The sequence below is a fragment of the Notothenia rossii genome (assembly GCF_949606895.1).
Source record: "Notothenia rossii genome assembly, chromosome: 11".
Classification (NCBI taxonomy): domain Eukaryota; kingdom Metazoa; phylum Chordata; class Actinopteri; order Perciformes; family Nototheniidae; genus Notothenia; species Notothenia rossii.
Genome location: NC_136910.1, coordinates 47,003,714 through 47,023,558, shown reverse-complemented (window position 1 = coordinate 47,023,558; position 19,845 = coordinate 47,003,714). Strand labels below are relative to the sequence as shown.

At 41.3% G+C, this 19,845-nt stretch overlaps 1 protein-coding gene across 3 annotated transcripts; it reads right to left on the bottom strand.

Moving 5' to 3' along the window:
- Positions 1-83: 83 nt before the first annotated feature.
- cdc37l1 (cell division cycle 37-like 1) lies at positions 84-7,122 on the bottom strand. Of its 3 annotated transcripts, none has more exons than XM_079656710.1 (7): positions 6,973-7,122; positions 4,095-4,388; positions 3,799-3,892; positions 3,324-3,439; positions 2,902-3,024; positions 2,062-2,235; positions 84-516 (listed from the first exon to the last, which is right to left on the bottom strand). In XM_079656710.1, the coding sequence occupies exons 1-7, from the start codon at positions 7,072-7,074 to the stop codon at positions 400-402; spliced, it is 1,020 nt and encodes a 339-aa protein (XP_079512836.1). In that variant the 5' UTR covers positions 7,075-7,122; the 3' UTR covers positions 84-399. The 3 variants fall into 3 exon arrangements, with proteins under 3 accessions (XP_079512836.1, XP_079512835.1, XP_079512837.1); XM_079656709.1 differs by lacking the exon at positions 6,973-7,122 and adding an exon at positions 5,627-6,005; XM_079656711.1 differs by lacking the exon at positions 6,973-7,122 and adding an exon at positions 5,968-5,994.
- Between the last annotated feature and the right edge of the window lie 12,723 nt (positions 7,123-19,845).

Below are 19,845 nucleotides of genomic sequence, written 5' to 3'. Positions count from 1 at the left end.
CTACTTCAGGGATTTGGTTCCTAACTGCCCAAATAAGTGGTTTAGTATTATTTGTATTGCCTGGTTTAAATGATCAATTGTCGTTGTTTTTTTCCTACCATGTAAGGTTTCCCTTTTTCTCCAGGAGAAATCAAAAATGCAACCAGCTTAAAAGGATATCAGAAATCCATCTGCACCACCAGGATTATGTTGCTACGCGTGCTTTTAGCCGTCATGAGACACTGCAGGGATTCCACAGTATGGGCAACACAGAGGAATGTTTCTTATCGGCAAAACATTGTTTCCTGCAGTTTGAAAGACCGATCAAGTCTCCTTTTATTCCTGCTCTGCTCTGCTGGGTATAGAGGACTTTAAAACTCCTAAATGGGGAGGCGGTGGAGATGAAGGAGAAGCAGGAGCCTAGGAGGTCTCCATCATGCGCATATCGTCCGTTTCTGCACCGTCGTCCTTTGTCCACCTCCCTGTGCTTGTCCACAGTCCGTCCTCTATGTAACGCTTCTTGGGATACTCGGACACCTAGAGGAGGGGGAGAGAGTCCATTTCATATCAAAAAACATTCACAGGTTACTTTAGTTGTTACTCTATCAATACAGGAAGCTCAGGAGAAGGCAGGTTATACATAAGTAAAGCTCCACAGTGTAACTTTACCCTCATGTATAAAATCAGTCTGAATGTGGCTGGAGAAAGACGGGTGGAGAGATCCCTGTCGCCTAGTTAGAGGATTATAATGGTTGTGTAACCGCACTCTGCCTCTTTAGCATTTCATGCCCTAATCTGAGTTTAAGCTGAGATGATCATGAATTCACAAATGTTCAGTAGAGATTTTAACCATGAACTAAAACACACAAACATGTGCTTTTCTTTAAAGAGAGCAGCTTCTCGTGTACTTATTCTCTGCAAACCACCACTCAGAGACTGATTACAAGTTCAAACAACCGAAGCACAGAGAAGCAACGGGACCAGGAGCTTCACTTTCAACAGGCTCGATCACATTCCTGAGTAGCCATCTTCCCTGTGTGGGAGAAGGGGGGGGGAGGAAGTGTTTTCTTTTTTTCCCCGAGAAGAAGTTTTGGCAGCCTATCAAGCTGTGAGGCCCACGGAGGGGGAGGAGGCCTCTTTCTGTCTCGCCAACTAAAGGCTTACAAACTGCAAAGATACAGGTTAAGTAACCAGCATGTGGAATATGCTATTTGGAAATGATTTATTCTGAATAGTGAAATAGATTAAAACAAAATACCTCAGGCTTCTGTCCAGTGATTATGTGCTCACATTGGAGCTAATACACCACTGACGTAGGAGAATAATAACGTCTGAGTGGGGATTTACTGTGATACCTACGTTGCTGATACGATGATTAGATGGAACACTGATGGTGAGGCTACTATGTATTGAAACAGCAATTCATTTGTATAACCAAGTAATACATATAATATAATCATTTCTTTCTTTATCACAGATGTTAATCACCCCAAGGCTCTCTCCATCGCCATTTAAGAAACTTTTAGATTGTTATACTGCGTCTGTTTATTTCAACAGCCTTGCAAAGCCAACCCCTGAAAAAAACGGCTTATTTAGCCCATAAGTTAGAATGGAAGTTTTGACTTGATTTTCTTTCTTGTAACAAGTTACAATAATTGCTTAAGGGTGACACACTGATGCAACACAAGAGAAATATATTGACTATTCCCTTTCGCACTACTGCTCCGTTATCAAAGTTTCTGTGTGGCAGATGTTAGGATTTTAAAGAGACACATAATGAACTCCATCTTTGGGCAGCTGCTGGAGTGCTTACTTGAGTTTTATCACAGGTTTTCTGACTTCCCATGCATTTTTCCCTGGTGCACTTTTACAATTTACTGTATGTGAAAATTGTTATTTGCATATTTTGTGGGAATTATACCACTGAAAAATAGAATACGAATGCTGATGCTCTAAAATCCAGCATCCAACTAAAGCTTTATGAGTTCTCCATTTATCAGAGCACTAACATTCAGTAACTCAGTGGCGCCATCTGCCAGCTGAGTAGAGGAACTGCAGCCTGTGAAGAGGAAAAGGACTTACTATAGGAAACGAGTCCAGGGCTTCTTTGGGTTTAACTCTGCAGTTTGTGTCACTTTGTTGTGGTTCTACATTATGGAGTGCGTCACATCTGGACCTGAGTGCGGATTCTCTCACTCTCTGTTTGAAGGCCTCGAGCTCTGAATGGAAGACTTCTAAGTAGACGTCTTGTCCTTCCTACGGAACAACCAAGCGACAATATTAGAAAACATGCATAGCTTTAAGCAAACTTGTGTCACGGAGTGTTTCGCACCCATCTCATTTTAAATCACCATGCCCTTGCTTTTTAACTGTAATATATCACTTCCGCACCCCTATGGAGACAGTACAATCATGGCTGGAGCTAAGGAGAACTTAAACATGTATTGTGCATTATAACGAAATAAAAAAAATTGGGAAAAAGGCAAACGAAATTTCCTGAAACGTTACCCATATTGGAGTCCAAACGGGGGCTTTACATATTAAACCGTTTACATTTATACAAACTCCTCTTCTCCTCTTTGTAAACAGTCGGCAGTTCAGTTGAAGTTTCACTAAGTTTTTGTCACGTGACTGTTGTTCTCAGCCGGGTCAATCATGGTTGGTTGGTTGGCTCGACGAGCACAAAATGTAATGTTTTTCACAGGATGTGGCGAGTGCAAATGCAGTTTTAAAATATATATTTTTTTAAAGCTACATGTAAAATAACTTCAAGCAAAGTAAATAATAATCTTTTTCATTTTCTTACAATTTCTAGCTATGATGAAGGGGGCAATTTTGGCAGTAGCCTACATGCCTTTTTAACTCAGGAGAGGACAGTTTTGGGGATCGAGGGGATTCATCTCAGGTCATGTTTGGTCTTACTTTGGCTTTGTGGAAGAAGTGTCTGAAGCAGCCTCTTGGATCCTGCTGAGAGGTCGAGGCCATCTCCAGGATGAAGCGCATGACGACAGCTTGGTGCGCCACCTGCTCCATCAGGGCTTCTTTCTGCAGGACAAAACACCATTTTGATGTCATGTTCAAAAACATATGTATTATGTCATTTCTGGATTTATTGTACTACTTTGACAAGTGAAACACTTTGATTACACTAATGAAAATGGCCAGATGCATTCTAATCTAAAATGACTCCACAACTGTGTTTTCAAGATGTCTGTGAACATGCTCAGGCAGTGGTTCTATGTTTAAAACGTGTTTGGAGTATTTCACTGGATCAGGCTTTGACTACACATATTACAGGTTTTGTTTTTATAAATAACAACAACCGGGTGTTTTCAGTACATTACCCCCTCTTGCTGTAGTCTCATGCACCACAGAATTAAGTAGTTTGCCGTCTCCTCACAGATGATCTGAGGCATCTCTGCAAGGAATCGTTGACTGTCATCCCATCTGTGCAACATACCTGACACAAAGATAAAAATGGTTCATGTTGGCTGGAAACAAAAAAGGTTTACTGTTAAACACAAATCAGGTACATGCAAATCTTTAAAAAGGCCATAGTACATACATATCAAAACAAAAAGCTGACCCAACTTTTAAGTCCTCACCTCTGTGGCTGTCAAAGAACATAACTTAACCCAAATTCTACATGTCAAATGTGCACTCCAAAATCTATCCACCATTATAAACCTCATCTTGTACTTAGTTGAGTTTAGTCATAACAGACGTTGCCTTCAACACATTTTATTCAACTAAAAGTCCCAACAAGTATGAGGGCAAGACAATTCGTGAAATAAACTTTATATTTGAAGTCTCATTTACCAAAATGCCGGAGCTCTTGGTCAAACTTTTGAAGAAACGTCTTGCACTTTTCCTGATCCATATCTTTAGGGAGATGTTGAACATTGATAATACTCTGGAAGACAGAAAAGACAATGACTAACTTCTGATATTATAAAGAAAATGGTTACAGACAGTAAGTATACAGTTAAATAAGAACATGTAAATAATCAACACAATATAAAAATGCTCTCTTTAAATACTCCATGTCATCTCTATGCGTCAGGAGAGCTCACTTAAAAATTGTGGAACAAACACACACAAAACGGATAGTTTACCTTATCAAAAACGTCCCAACTACTGGCAGCTCCGAGCACAGGACTGCGGCTGGGCTCCTGACCTCCCAGCATGCTCTCCTTGCGGCGCCACTCCTCCTCAGTGTGCGTGAGTTCGGTGGGGCAGGCCATTGTCCGAGCGCGCTCCTGCTCCAGGGACTCTGAGCTGTGGACGCCAAGGGAGCAGAGCTGATCCTGGGCCTCAGCCAGTCTCCAGCTGGACACGATGGAGGCTTTCACACAGCGGCCCTGACACAGCGACGCCATGGCACAATCACAGCGGTGCGACAACGGTGACTGATGGGAGGAGAACAGATGAAACTTATATTAGGACTAAGAGAAAGGCAATATACTGTCAGAGAGTTGAGTCAAATTGACAGTTAATCCTCATCACATACACATTTATTACATACAAGGTGTGCTTTCTACCACTAAACCAAGTCAAGTCTATTTAAATAGCATATCTAATCTTAATGCGCTTCAAAAGGAAGGGCTGTATGATATGAGGATACTATGCGATGACATTGTTGAATATCCAAAAATGATATAGCTTGCAATAAACAAACACATGACCTCAGTGCCGTTCCTTTATTCTGTTACAACATTATGCACACACAAAATACATTCAAATGTTTTGACAAGAATAGAGGAAAGGGTGCAAATCTAAAGTAAATGAATACACACTTTTACTTGTATAGGTTCTGCTTATTTAATAATCCTGCGGTAAAACAACATCCTCATGATGCTCTTCCCCCCAAGTTTTCTAAATAGTCCAATTACACTTTTTCCATAGATAGGCTCTTCGCTCACACTCAATCCCAAAAGAAATGCAATCCATTGGTTCAAGAGCTTTCAACCACAACCATGCTGTGTTTGGTACAGGGTGGGGCGAGAGGGCTAAAAATAACATACTTTCCATTTTGATCATGGCTCCCAAAACATCTAAATCCTATTTTAGTCAACAACAGACAGCAGAACACACAGCTGTCAATGTCTGATAATGTCGAGGACCTGTGGGATTAAATTGAGAAGGAGAGCTGCTGCTGCTTCATGTGATGATGTGGCCTCTTAATCTCCCCATCTCACATATACATGATCTCTCTCTGGAGCTGATAGTATGTTTGTATGTCCTGACAGGATCGGGACAGCCTGAGATCTGCATTCTATTTCGATGTGTAAGAATGTATAGCTAGCTTAATATATAGCTAGAGCAACTGGGTGGACATGAGGTCAGCATTCATTTTGGCATGCAGCCTGGACCCTGGTGACAGTTATTGTCTGCACGCTATATGCTAGCTAGCTGCTAATAAAATGACATATAAGGTAGAAACTGATGCACTGAATACACGTAGAAAAACATGCTCAAGCACATGTGTTGTTTTCAGGCAATGAAAGTTGGCATGAACCAACTTTACTCATCCCTAAACAGGTTTAGCTAGTTAGCATGCTTTTAATACCGTTAGGTTACCTCAGCGATGCCAAAGAAGGTAGTTATTTCGTCAACAACGACCCGACCTCAAGCGCGAGGTTATTACCTGCTGGTGAGGATGAACACCGATGAAGCCATTGGCTGTTCGAGCTTGGTCACTGCTCGACTCTTCATCATGAAGTAAAGCGCTGTTACCAAGCCACTCCATTGCTGCTACGCAACTAGCAGACTAGCTTTGCTCCGCTAGCTGATGCTAGCTGTTTTGAAGAAGCTCCAACAGTGTGGCTCTCTGCTGTCAGCTGTTTGCCAGAGTTGTATTTGATCTAAATGTCCCTCTGGTGAGTCAGCTGAGCTGACGGCGTAATATGAAGCACCGCGGCAGGCAGTTTGGTTCCTGAAGTACAGCGTTAGCTATAAAAACAACAAGCACTCGCTGCCCCAACTCACCCCGGCGGCTGCGTTTTTCTAGAAGTGACGCGCAGACTCAGAACACGTGGTAAACAACTTTGACCACGTGACTCTGTCTCGTCTCATACATTTAGCTATTTTTTACTTGCAAAGCCATGCAACATGACTAATTTGAGACGAAAATATAAACTATATTATCCGATTAAATGCTGATGCATTCATATGTGTATATATATTTATATTCAAATGTGTTGCTATAAAGCTGGCGCTAATCTCAAATACTTTATTAACTTCTAGGTAGCCTTATTAAAAATACACCATAATTGATAAGTTAAATATATTTGAGTAATAATAATTTGGATCTGCAAAGTTGATTAGGCTACAGCTGTCAAATAAATGTAGTATAAATTACAATAATTAAAAGTACAATATTTGCCTGAAAAGTAGTGGAGAAGAAAGATAAAGTAACAAGGAATGAAAATACTCAAGTGAAGTACAAGAACTTCAAAATTGTACTCGAGTACAGTAGCCTACTTGGGAAATGTACGTTGCCACATTCCACTTTGTTTGTCATTGAGTGGCTTTAGTCAGGAGGGGGCGATATTGCTCTATTTACAGATGATCGACATGTATTTCACAAAATCTGAAATAGGCCTACACAAAAAAGACACCAAGAATTCACAATAGCTCCATCCTCAAAGGTTTGTTTTTAGTTTGTATTTCTATAGAAAATGAGTCACTTAACATTGCAACTATTTCAAAGCAACTTGTTTAACAAATAGGAAATAAGTCATGTGAAACATTCGTTCTGTACAATTCAAGTTAGCATTTCTGAGAATCAGATTTCCTTCTAAGGATGTGTTCAATGTTTTCCTATTGTATTTAGTCCTGTATTGAGAATAGGAAATAGTAACAAACTAGTAGAATCTATTAAAGAAGCAGAACGAACAGGGTTCACGTATTGAAATAACAAAATAACATGTATTTAAAGTAGACAAAGAGATTCAATGTTAAAAATAAGTTAATAATATTAACCCCCCCCACCTCTCTCTCGAAGGAGCCAGGCTTCCTGCTCTTATTTCCCAGAGTTCCCGGCTGCTGGCAGGAGAATGCTGGGAATATCCGGAAAGGAAGGGGAAGTGACATCACAGCGGTGACCTTCCGCACCAGGCCATATCACCTGGTGCAACCAAAAACACACACACCCACACACCCACGCACACACACACACACACGCACACGCACACGCACGCACGCACACACACACACACACACACACACACACACACACACACACACACACACACACACACACACACACACACACACACACACACACACACACACACACACTGAGAGGCCGTATTGACACACTTCAGTATGCTTTTCAGGAGAGGAGAAAGAGCAAGTTCCCATGAAGAGAGAGAGGAAGCGATAACTTCGAGTATGCAGAACTTTGCATAGACAGGCTGAGTTAAACACATGTTTGGCAGGAAAAATTCCCAGCATGCTGGTTCCTCACATCAGCTCAGAGGTTTCTCAATACCCAAATTTCCCCTCCTCGACTCCTCGATTCCTCGGTCCTCCGGTAGTGACCCGGAAATGAATTTCAGCGCGCCATTTTGAAGGACATCTCATTTCTCTAAATGCACTTCGAAGACCGAGCATCGAGCATCGAGGAGGCTCTCTGGAGGAGCTCTAACCGAGGAGACACTGATGGGTCCTCTACGGCTCCTCCGCGGATGCATTTCCGGGAACGGTGGAGGGGTGACGCACGGCCGGACTTATCTCAGCCAATGACAGCTCTACATGCATCCCTTGGATATTATTTTAGTAACTGCTTTCATCGCAACGCAATGTTTACAGTGAAAACAGCTGTGAGGTCCGTGCAGAAAGCAGAGCAGTGTGTACAATATATATCACTCAGTATAACAGGCCTACATTACTTTCTGTATTTGTATGCTTTAGTTTAGTAGATATCTACAAACAAAGAGTCGATATTTTTCTAAGACCATTTAGTGCTTCACATAATAAAATACACAACGGCTGTAGCCTGATTATGCTTTAGGAGCTGTAGGTGTGTGTGGTAGGCTACAGTGTGTAGGTGTGTGTGTGGTACAGTGTGTGTGTTGTACAGTGCGTAGATGCGTCGGACAGACGGGTCTCAGTTGGTTTGGTGTCCTATGCTTACTTTTAATACTTGTACAACTTTTGGCCCGTAATTTCAATTCCCCATTTCAGCGATCAGAGAGAGAGGGGGGGGGGGGGGGGGGGGGGGGGGGGGGGGGGGGATATATCCAGTCTCTGATTGTGTTACGTTATTATGAGAGTGCTCTCATACTTGTTTGATTCTGAAATTGTATATATTTATAAATATATGTGTGTGTATATGTCCGCATCTGTAGCCTGCTATTGTCTCATTATACCGCACTGTCAATTAATTAAAAGTAAATATATAAGTGGTCATGATTCATGAACACATCTGTCCATCAGACAGAGGGCTGCTGTGCCTCCCGCTCAGAGGAGAGGAGTTATCATTTCTCTAACCGCCTGCTGCTTCCACTCCTCTCTCCTCGGTTCCCCTCCTCAGTCCTCCGCTCGTATCTCCTGTGGGCGGCACCAAGTCTCGAGGAGAGGAGTCGAGGATAGGAGTCGAGGAGGGGAAATGTGAGAATTGAGAAACCTCTAGTGTCTTGCTTTTCCCAATTTGGCAAACCATCTCAAGTTAACCAGAATGCTTCATTACTACACAATTCATGGTTAGTGTTTTGGTAGAAGTGAGCATACAACTGGAAACACCTAGAGTATACTGCAATTACTGTGAAAGAGTTTGTAAATGGATGTTTAAATAGAGTTTTGCTTCTTTTTTTTTTAAACGTCTACTTCATTTTCACTTCTTCATTTTTTGATGCTTTGTTCACCTTTGAGGAATACAAGAAAAACAAAAATATTCTACAATGATTTTAGGTAACAACAGTTGAGTAATTGATGTACAAAAGTTCAATTTGTGGAAATATCTTTAACATTCAGGACCGTTCATATGATAAAACCAGACTTCTATCTTCCCTCACAATACAGAATACACCCCCTACTGTCCGAATGAAGCCGAAGACCTTCAGTCTTCCACCATACTGTTGTAAGCACGTTTCACTCTCAGCCAGGCCCTCAGCAGACCTTTAACTTTAACACCTGCTTAGGCTCCGGCTTGTCTTAGCAGTTTAATTTAATGAAATTTCCCTGGAAAAATGTAAAGTACATTTAATCAGGCAGTAAGTTGGCCTATAGCTAGGAGGCCCGGTTTGTCCATATGATGTCCACACCTATGTTTGCAGTTCCACTAAAAATGACTTGCTCCATTACCCCTACCATGGTTTATTTAACAGAACTGTTCACATTTTGTCCTCCCCCAATAGTCATCTAACCACCATGGGGTTATTTAAACTCAAGTATCATTTAAAGAGTTGCTTTTACTTATGATTGGTTTTGTTGAGAATACTTATTTCTAAATTTGGAAGCATGGCTTATTGGTACATTGTTGTAATGGAGCTTTTTGATATTTCAAATTCTTCCACCGCTGCAAATAAAAGATCCTACACTTAACCAAAAACAGATAAAGAAAATACAAAAGTGGATAGAGGGAAGGCAAGAACATGCTGTACAAAGCGAAACAGACGTCAATACATGCAGGTTGCACACAGATGGGAGCTGGACACACACACAGATAACATATGGCCTGTAGTGGAGATATTTACTGAGTTTGGAGAGCGTCTCAGAAGTTACATTCTTTAGGAGAAAAGGCTGCAAAACACATATACAAACCCACGTACTTGCACAAACACAGACATAGAAAGACACATGCACACAGACAATGATATATAGAGAGAACTGTGCACAGGGGAGGAATGGCTAAAGGAGAGATGCCAGGAAAAAGGATGGAAGAGAGAAAAAACATGCAGAAGTCTCTTGATGCCAAATCAAGCAGGGAGGGAGGGGGGATGAGTAGTGATGGGGGAGAGAGAGGTAGAGAGGGAGAGAGAGAGAGTGTGTGGTGTGTGGTGGAGACGTCATTATACACCATGACAAAAGAAGAAGGGATTCTCTGGTCAGCTGCTGCTGCCACTGTCTATTGTCCTGCCGACGGAAGACCCCCCCCCCCCACACACACACACACGCACGCACGCACACACACACACACACACACACACACACACACGCACACACACACACACACACACACACACACACACACACACACACACACACACACACACACACACACAAACTCTCTCATCTTGTGTTGGACATCACTTTCTTTCCTTCTCCAAGTTCAACTCTGATTACATGGCAGACCAACTGGCGGCCTCGGACATTTAAAGATCAGGCACCTCCGCCCCCCCAAAAAAAACCCAGCTGTGTGTTCTCAGTGTTTTCTGTAAGTCTGAGATCCAACAGATGTTTGCTCCAAAAACACAGATTCCAGAAAAATGTGTGAAGAAAATTGAGGCGTGGAGCAAGAAAAACATGCTAACTTCAATGTGACTAAAGTAGATGCGAAATTGCTTGTTGAAGGTAACATTGAAAAATATTACTTGTAAAAGCCTATAGCCTTTTGAAAGTCAATACATATCAATATTTATAATATGTTGAAATTATATTATTGAAGTTATAAAAAAGTAATATGTGATAATAGATGACATCATATGCATATACAAATAATTCAATACATTATTCATTAACTTTTAATAAAAGGTGTAATGTACAGCCTTTTGCCCAATATAAACACTATGTTTAGCAGTCTGCCTGATCCAAACTCTACTTCAGTGAATACAGAGTAACTAATTTAAACACTTTTTTGGGGTTATTTTTATAGGTGGAATTGATGAAAAGAATCTGCTCAATTAAAAGCACAAGAGTGCTTGTAATTAGTTGTTTTCCACCCATGGAGAAGTTGAATTGTCCTTAAAGAGGGATGTTTTAGACGAAGAGGCGATAAATTCAGGCAACTAATAGAAGCAGCTATGAATGAAGCTCTTTTCTTCCCTTTGTGTGAGCCGTGTATGTATTCGCCTCACGTAGTGGCCAAAGGTGCTGAGCTTTGCAATATCATTTATCTACCTCCCTGGTGTGTAAGGAACCGCACACTGGTCAGGTTTAAGAATATCAAAATGTGTTTGTGTCAAAAGTTGCCAGTGTGAGTTCACAAATGTTGTTTTTCCGTGTCATTATTTCTGCTTTTAAATCAATCCAGAGCCAATGACCCTTGACCAGCAGACCTCAGAAATCCTCCACTGTCTCCGCACAGTGTGTGACACTAGGGTCCGTTCTGCTTTGATTGACCTCTCTTTGACACACACACACACACACACTCACTTGGGCTATATGACCACTCAGTGACACTTGCAGACAGACAGACACAATGGCAGAGCGAGCACATTCCTTTCCCCAGGTGGCATAAAAGACCTAGCCAGATCAATGGCCTAATGGGCTCCACACCAATGGCCGACGATCATTAACCCCCGATGAGTGCGAGTTCCTCATAGCCAGACTATTGTGTGACCAATGTGTCTTCGTATACAAACTATTGTGTGAGGGTTTCTTCTGCCGTGTGGAGCTGGTTAACTGCTGGATGACGGGTCTAACTTAGGGCATTAGGTGGTGACAACTGTGGAGAGCTGGACATTGACATGTGTAAAAACAGGTGTTTCACAGTGACAGGCACACTGTGGCAGATTGTAACCTCCTATGATTGTAACAGGTATATTAACTCAAGTAAAGTTATCGAGATAGTATTTATATTGTCATTGTATACAAATAAATATTTTCACTTCATTTTTTGTATTTACCGGTAGTTGCTTTCCATGTTAACACATTAGAAATGTGAATATAATGAATAAACACTCTTAGTGCATGAAAACTGAGTACTTTTAATAGACATTTACCTTGATTTTTTGTTTGTTTGCACACACATAAGACTGCATAAAATCCATGTAATGAAAATGGAAATATGTGACAGGAGAGGTCAAAAACAACAATACTCCACACATTTTCAATCACGAAAAAGGGGGGGAAAACACAGAAAATACAAGAGAAGCCCTCAAAACGAGCAGAACAAATAACCAATCGCTAGAAAACTATCAAACAACTACAAACAAATACATGAAAAGCAATACAGGTTGGGATGCTTATTTACTTAAATGGATTACAGGACTGTTTGTCATAGTTGCGTTTTTGTTTGACTGTGTAATTCACTAAAGAACTAATTAGTAATTTATTGACATTTTGAGAATTTGTCATGACACCACTATCAAAGCATGAGGTTTCTGGAGAAGTATTGTACGCATTAAGATGTTTGTTAAATTAAAGAGTTACCGTGGCATCACAATTATATTTTCTATCCCTGTTGTCCACCCCCTCTCTTCCTCACTTCAACCCCCCAACAGCTCCCAGATTCAGCAGGAGCTCACTCCATCCCTTTCTCCTCCAGGCCTGCACTCCAATTCCACTGGGTCCTGTGTGTGTGTGTGTGTGTGTGTGTGTGTGTGTGTGTGTGTGTGTGTGTGTGTGTGTGTGTGTGTGTGTGTGTGTGTGTGTGTGTGTGTGTGTGTGTGTGTGTGTGTGTGTGTGTGTGTGTGTGTGTGTGTGTGTGTGTGTGTGTGTGTGTGTGTGCGTGTGTGGGGCTGGTGGTGGGAGGACAATGGGCAGTAAGGGGGCTGGCTGAATGGGACCATTGAGTCTGCTCAGCCAAACAGAAAAGCATCTTCCATCTCACTTCAAAACCCACAGTTTCACTCTGTACAACCAGGCCTTTATTCTCCATAATTACTCCCTGACACACATGCACATGCGCACACACACATATATATATACTTACATACATACACACACACACATATATATGCACATTTAGAAATATGTATATTAATTAATTTATGGGCCAATTCCAAAGATAACATAGCCAGACTGACTCTTGACAGTGTAGAAATGTTAAAAGTCGAAATGGTACTGTTCAGTATTACAACACGACAACTCAACATGAAAGATCACTTGTAAAAAAATAATATTTAGAACGTTTTATATACACATTTTTATAAATTTGAATTGTTGTATACAGCGGTTTCAAGTCTATGACTCAAAAGAGGATAACAAGTGTTATGATGTAGATTCAAAAATGAATATCCTCATTGCAGTCCAGCACAATAGGAACAATGTCTTCTTGTTAAGTAGAAATTAAGCCGGTGGATAATAATTTGACGATACAAAATCATATACTGAGATCATTTCTGTTGAAATCATCATTAAAGGTTGTCGGTCAGCAGTGACTAAAGACAATAGTTCCCTCATGAAACTTCTCTCAACAAGTTGTATTGATGTCATCATTTCTGGAAAGAGTCTTTGTTGTTGAATTTTTTAATAGTATGTTTTTTGCACACATCTCTATGGCAAATATCTCAAACCAAAACGATCTTGGTTGATGAAAAAAAAGCACTACAGGCATGTGAAAACAAATTGTATTTCTTAAACTGTGGGTGAACTGTCCGTTTAAGATTGAGAAGCAACATGGGCAACATCTTTCTGATTCATAAAAGCTGCAGTTTGCACAATAACTTGGACCTGCATACATGTAAATATATTTAACAATCCGGAATCAAATATGTGTTTGTTTAATTCATTTCTTATTTTAACAGTTACTTACCTGTATATAATTGTATTTGTATCTTTAATTGTATTCATCTTGTGTGAATCTGGGCTGTCCTGTTTCTCACTCTCACTCTGTTGCTGCTTAAACTCCTGAATTTCCCCACGGGGATTAATAAAGGTCCATCTTATCTTATCTTGTCTTGTCTTTCTGCCACCATGTTTGGAGATGCTATGCCCCTGCAGCCTCTGGGTGCGCTGCAGAAAGTCTTTGAAAGGATGCTTCAACAGGTTTTGATTCTCATTTCTAATGGATTCTGGATGATCTGATGCTAGTGTATACTCTCTCTGTCCCCCTTCACTTGCTGTTTACCTGCACCTGACCTAAATATAGGATGGGATTTGGTCTTAATCACCCAGCTATAAAGAAACAATTCAGCCAATGCATATGGGGATTAATTTCCAAAGCCATTTAAGCCTAATTTTCTTCACTGTAATGGAAAAATAGCTCCGCCAGCTGTGCCACAATATGTAACAACCTAATTCACTGTAAGCCCTTTAACAAGAGGTATTATCGTAAACAGGCTGTCGGACAAAGGCAGCGGCTCTGACAGAGGACGTGCTGTCACAGAGTGCAGTATCACCAACAGTTTGTTGTCAGTGTTACACTGGGCCATTTAAACTCCACCGAGCTTGTTAGCCTAGATCCAGGCCTGCGGCCAGCCTGCTCTTTGTGCACGCAGCACACTGAATCATTGTGTAGAAGGATAATCCATACAGGGTAATTGGTACACCCTATCATGCAACACATATAGACAGCAGGACGTAGGTGTGGGTTGATCCATCCATCCAAATGACACATGGCTACAAGTACTTTTAACATAGTAAATAGGACAGCAACTAACAAGTATTATCTTTATTGGTTTAAGCAAAGGTAGATCATCTGTCCGTCCAATCATTTTATTTGTGCCAAATCTGTCTACCTGGTCACACACTTTCCCTTGTTCATCAATGGAGTCTTCCACAAGCTGCTAACTAGACAGCTGTGAGTTTAAACAATAGACGTGTTTACCGTTAGAATTCACGATGGTGTTATTATGTTGGTGGAGTGGCTTTTGAGGAGTCCTATAATGATGCACCCAGTATGTTGTCTTTGTATGTATGTATGTATGTATGTGTGTGTGTGTGTATGTGTATGTGTATGTGTATGTGTATGTGTGTGTGTGTGTGTGTGTGTGTGTGTGTGTGTGTGTGTGTGTGTGTGTGTGTGTGTGTGTGTGTGTGTGTATGTATGTATGTGTATGTGTGTGTGTGTGTGTGTGTGTGTGTGTGTGTATGTATGTGTGTGTGTGTGTGTGTGTGTGTGTGTGTGTGTGTGTGTGTGTGTGTGTGTGTGTGTGTGTGTGTGTGTGTGTATATGTGCATACGTTTGTGTGAATATGTTATTGTCTTTTATCGTGTGCTATGTAGTATTTATGATATTTGTAATCCTTTGTGGAACTGCAGAACGTAGTCCAAAACAAATGTCCTTATGGGGATAATCTATAATATAAGTATTGTATCGTTTTGTACTTTCATTAGAGTTTTTTTACATTGGTTATCTGGTTTGATTAAAAACAAATGTATTTTAGTCTTGCAGGTTTTGCAAATGCAACTAATCCTTCATCTGGCCATTATTTTCTGGATTAATAATAAACATTTGGTCCTTTACATTTCTGAAAATAGTGAAAAATGTCTTTCTATCAATCAGCTCTTCTCCCACTGGACTTGCAGCAGGCCTGTGTGTTGGAATGGCACGACATCTCTCGCAAAGGAACAAAGGGTGTATGCAGCAGGAGATAGGAGATGTGGTGTTGGTGTGTGTGTGTGTGTGTGTGTGTGTGTGTGTGTGTGTGTGTGTGTGTGTGTGTGTGTGTGTGTGTGTGTGTGTGTGTGTGTGTGTGTGTGTTAGGGACGGGGGAAGTCCTGGTCTGGGCAGGGTGAGGGGACGTAGAAGCTCCATATGGGCACCCCACCCCTTGTATCCCCTCCCTCCCCCTGCAAACAGGCAGATGTCAGATGGGACGTGCCTCCCTGATGGGGCAAAGGGGTCACACTGCACAGGGGTAAATAACAGAACAGGAGGGACGGAGGGAGAAATGTCTTCCTGACAACACCCCCCACCCTCCCAATCCCTCCCCAAAACACAGCAAAAGATGTGTACAAATGCTACCAGAAAAAAAGCTGCTGACACAAACATGCCAACACACAGCCATATGCATTGAATTATAATCAGTCAAATAAATGTATAAAATAGGTTATAACGTCCGAATATTGTTCCAATTGAGACATTTTCAAGTTTATGTTCATGCAGATGGACAACAGAAATAAAAATGTCAAAAGAATAGATGTAAATAACATATTTGCAACCCATATGAGTCTCAATTTCAATATACTATTAAAAACAAACAACCGTAGGGGTTAAATGGTCATTTAATTGTAATGTTTTTTTTTTTTTTTTTTGCACTGCCTATCTTATTCAATTAGAGAAATCCATCTTGGGACCAGCATCGCAAATAAGATTGAGCCCTAAATGTCACAATATGTGGCATTGGTTCATATATAAAAATGTCTCTCTGTCATTAAAAAATGCACAGAAATCTTTAACAGTAGTAATGTAGATAGCTTTCATTATGGCAGCATCTATTGCAGGGCTGTTGTAGTATTAGAACTATTGCTGGTTCACCCAATAACATGGTATTATAAGTATGCATTATTCTATACTAGGGATGTAACCATTCCCTTTATCAAATTAGAGAATATTTTTTTTAAGTATAAACAGTGGGTATAAACAATGATTTTATTTCCTTTGAAAAAAAATGAAACTGTCGATATCTTTAGTGAAGGTTAAACTTTAACAAAACTTATTTAATATCTGTAGAGTTCATCACTATTTTGCAACGATTGCACAATGTTTTTGTCTCGTCTGTTATCTTGTCACTTGTTTCATTTTCCGACTACAGCTCACCATTTCTGTCACAATTACTGTCCTGCTCTATACCAAACAGTGATTGGTGTGTGTTTGTCTGTCTGTGAATGATCTGTGACTCTAATGTGCTTTTAGAAGAAGGGAGATGCAACTCGACTCAAGGACAGGTGTCAGTTTGTGTGTGTGGAGGTATGGTCTACAGTTCTAAACAAAGCAGGGGAATGGACACACACACACACACACACACACACACACACACACACACACACACACACACACACACACACACACACACACACACACACACACACACACACACACACACACACACACACACACACACACACACACACACACACACACACACACACACACACACACACACACACACACACACACACACACACACACACACACACACACACACACACACACACACTGTATTAAGCCCTGAATGGTTACGCCCGCAGGGCAGGAGTAAGGTTACTTTACATACTGCACTTACAGCTCCCTTTACCACTGGGGTATAAAATGGATTTGAATGAGAAAGAGGGGAACAGAGGGGTGGAAGGAGGGGGGAGAGGGGTGAGGAGGGGGAGGGGGGTGAGGAGGGCCGGGGGACTCCCTTTGTGTAACAGGAGGCGAGCTGCTGCTCTGGCATGGCTATGGAGATGGAGGAGCGGGGTCACTCTCCCTGCTCTCCCTCCCTCTGTCCCCTCACTATAGGCTGGCTGCTCTGTCTCTCCTCCTCATCCCTCCCTCCCTCACCCCCCCTATCCGTCCCTTCCTCCCTATTAGCATAGCAGCTGCCTGATACAGGGCATAGGGTGGGGAATGGCCAGGTTGCTGTGTGCATATGTGTGTGTGAGGGGTGTTTGTCGGGAGGGATGTCAGGGAAGGGGGGAGGACGAGGGCTGAGGGGGGGGTCCAGTCAATGGCGGTCCGTCTGGCTGGTGAATAGCAGCTAAAGCAGGCCCCCACAAGCTAGACAAAGGAGCCGGGAGGGAGGAGGATGGGGTCGGGGTGTGTGAGGGGAGATGGAGGGGGAGGGAAGGGAGGAAGAATGAGGCAGTGAATGGAGCGCCTTGTCACCAGCGCTATGGAAAGAAGCACAGAATGAACTGGAAGAATGAAAGAAAAGTTCAAAAAGGAGCGGAGGGCAAGGAAAAGACCGGCCCGACCACCTGTCTCTCTCTCTCTCTCTCCCTGTGTCACTTTATTTTCTTTTACTCCCCTTCTTACTCACAGGCAGACTTTTGGAGAGGGGGGTGTTCACGGGGCGTGTTTTAGCGACAGACATGTTTTTGGAGAGAAAGTGTTATATCAGCAAGATTTCAAGCTCACTGTCATCCAGCAGCACCACTGACTGGTTTCACTGCACACATGGGATGGAACACACATCCTTTATTGTGGTTTCAATTGTTGTTGTGCTACATTCTCTGAAACAAATACCACCAAAAAAGTAAGCAAGACTGCCATTTCACAAAGGATGAATCCACAGAAAATGTTACAGTGTGATTATGGACACTTGTTGCCAAGATAAGCTAAACAGAGTACAAATAATTTCCTGTGTCATCAATAGTAGGCTACTTGTTAGACACATACATCATATTTTGGATGAAGGGAGACTCAAACCCTGTTCATCTTTACCTGTGATTACAAGAAAGCAAACCTTTGAACATTTGAATTAGGAAATTGAACATTAAAGGAACACTTTTCACTTCAAATTAGGATTTGTGTATCAGTTACTCACCCGGTGTAACCCTGAATATGTGAAGAAAAAAGTCTTAAAATGGGAGCCACTTTTAACAGCAAAACTATCCTAAAAAATATCAGACTCTTCATTTATGAAGTCATATGCTCCCAACATAAACAATTTGAAGAGTAAGGTTTGAAGGAAAATGCCTTGATACATAAGGCTTGGATTGTACTTCACAAGTTGCGTAAATGCGGCCAACATTTATCGCAATTCGTTGTGAATTTACTCGGTTTTGGGATCATCCGTAAGGTAATTCAGGGTAGCAGGAGGAGTTATTGATAAACAAATGATCGTCTTGTGGGTGAAGTATTCCTTTAAATAATGTTTTATTCACAGTCTGACTCTGACCTATTAAAGGTGGGGTATGTCATTTTGGAGAAACCAGCTCGAGTCCGCTAGAATTTGAGAGTACACAACCGGAAACAATCTGCCTCTTCCTTCAGACTTCCTTACAGAGCCCCTCCTCCAACACACACGAACGCGCACATGACCAATGAGGGCACGAGATAAGTTTGTGCACAGATGGAAGGCTGACAGGCAGGTAGGCCATCCAGTTATTTTAGCCGGGCCGGCTAAAATGATTGGTCGTGCTTTTTACAGTACTACGGCTTACATTTTTCTATGTATTTATTGTCAAAGCATTTCATGTATTCATTGGTATCGGGATGTTTAGAGCATTCCATGGAATAAAAAAAAAAAGTGTTTCTGAAATAAATTACATACCCCACCTTTGAGTAAAAATAGTGGCTAATGTTTGCTAACTTAAGCAAGTTTTGTTGAGTCTTGTAAGACTCTTTTAAGATCAAAGTGTCACAAATAAAGATTTAGATCCATTTTTATCACCTCAATGAATCATCATTCAACAATAGAAAGAAAAACGTTTGATGCTGTTTCCACTCTCTCTCAGTCAGGTCACAAAAAGATGATGTTGTTAGAGCAAGAGACACCAAAGCGCTTTGGGTAATGTAGGAACATTCAGATGGACATTATCGAGGCTGTTTTGTTTACATACATATCTTCCTGAGGAGGTGGAGACCAAAACAGAGATTAAAGTAGAGAGGATTTAGGATTCACATTATTTTGTACAAAAACAACCCCATATAAATGTTTATGTTGCTCTGCTGGATCTGCAAATGGGCAAACTGTTTGCCAACAGGTTCACCATATCAATATATCAGGTGAAAATATGAAAGTGGAGTATTTTTGCCCTTTTGATTGCCCAATATACTCAATTATAGTAGGTATAAATATGGTTTTATAACCATCAGTGGAGGAGGACCCATTGTAAAAATACTCAAATAGAGTGTAGCTACTTATGGCTAATTGCAATGTACAGTTACAAATAACGTGGAGCATACACGGGGTATAAGACCAACTTCATGAAGGAAACAGTGGTGTGTCACAACATGCTCGGTCTGCTATATAGCTCTGTGCCGCATAGTTCATTTATTATTGAAATACCAAACTCTATGTACCGATAATGATGATAATAACACATTTTCCCGCCATAACAGATGCTACAAAACTAAGAGGTGGGAAAAACTGTTCAACACTT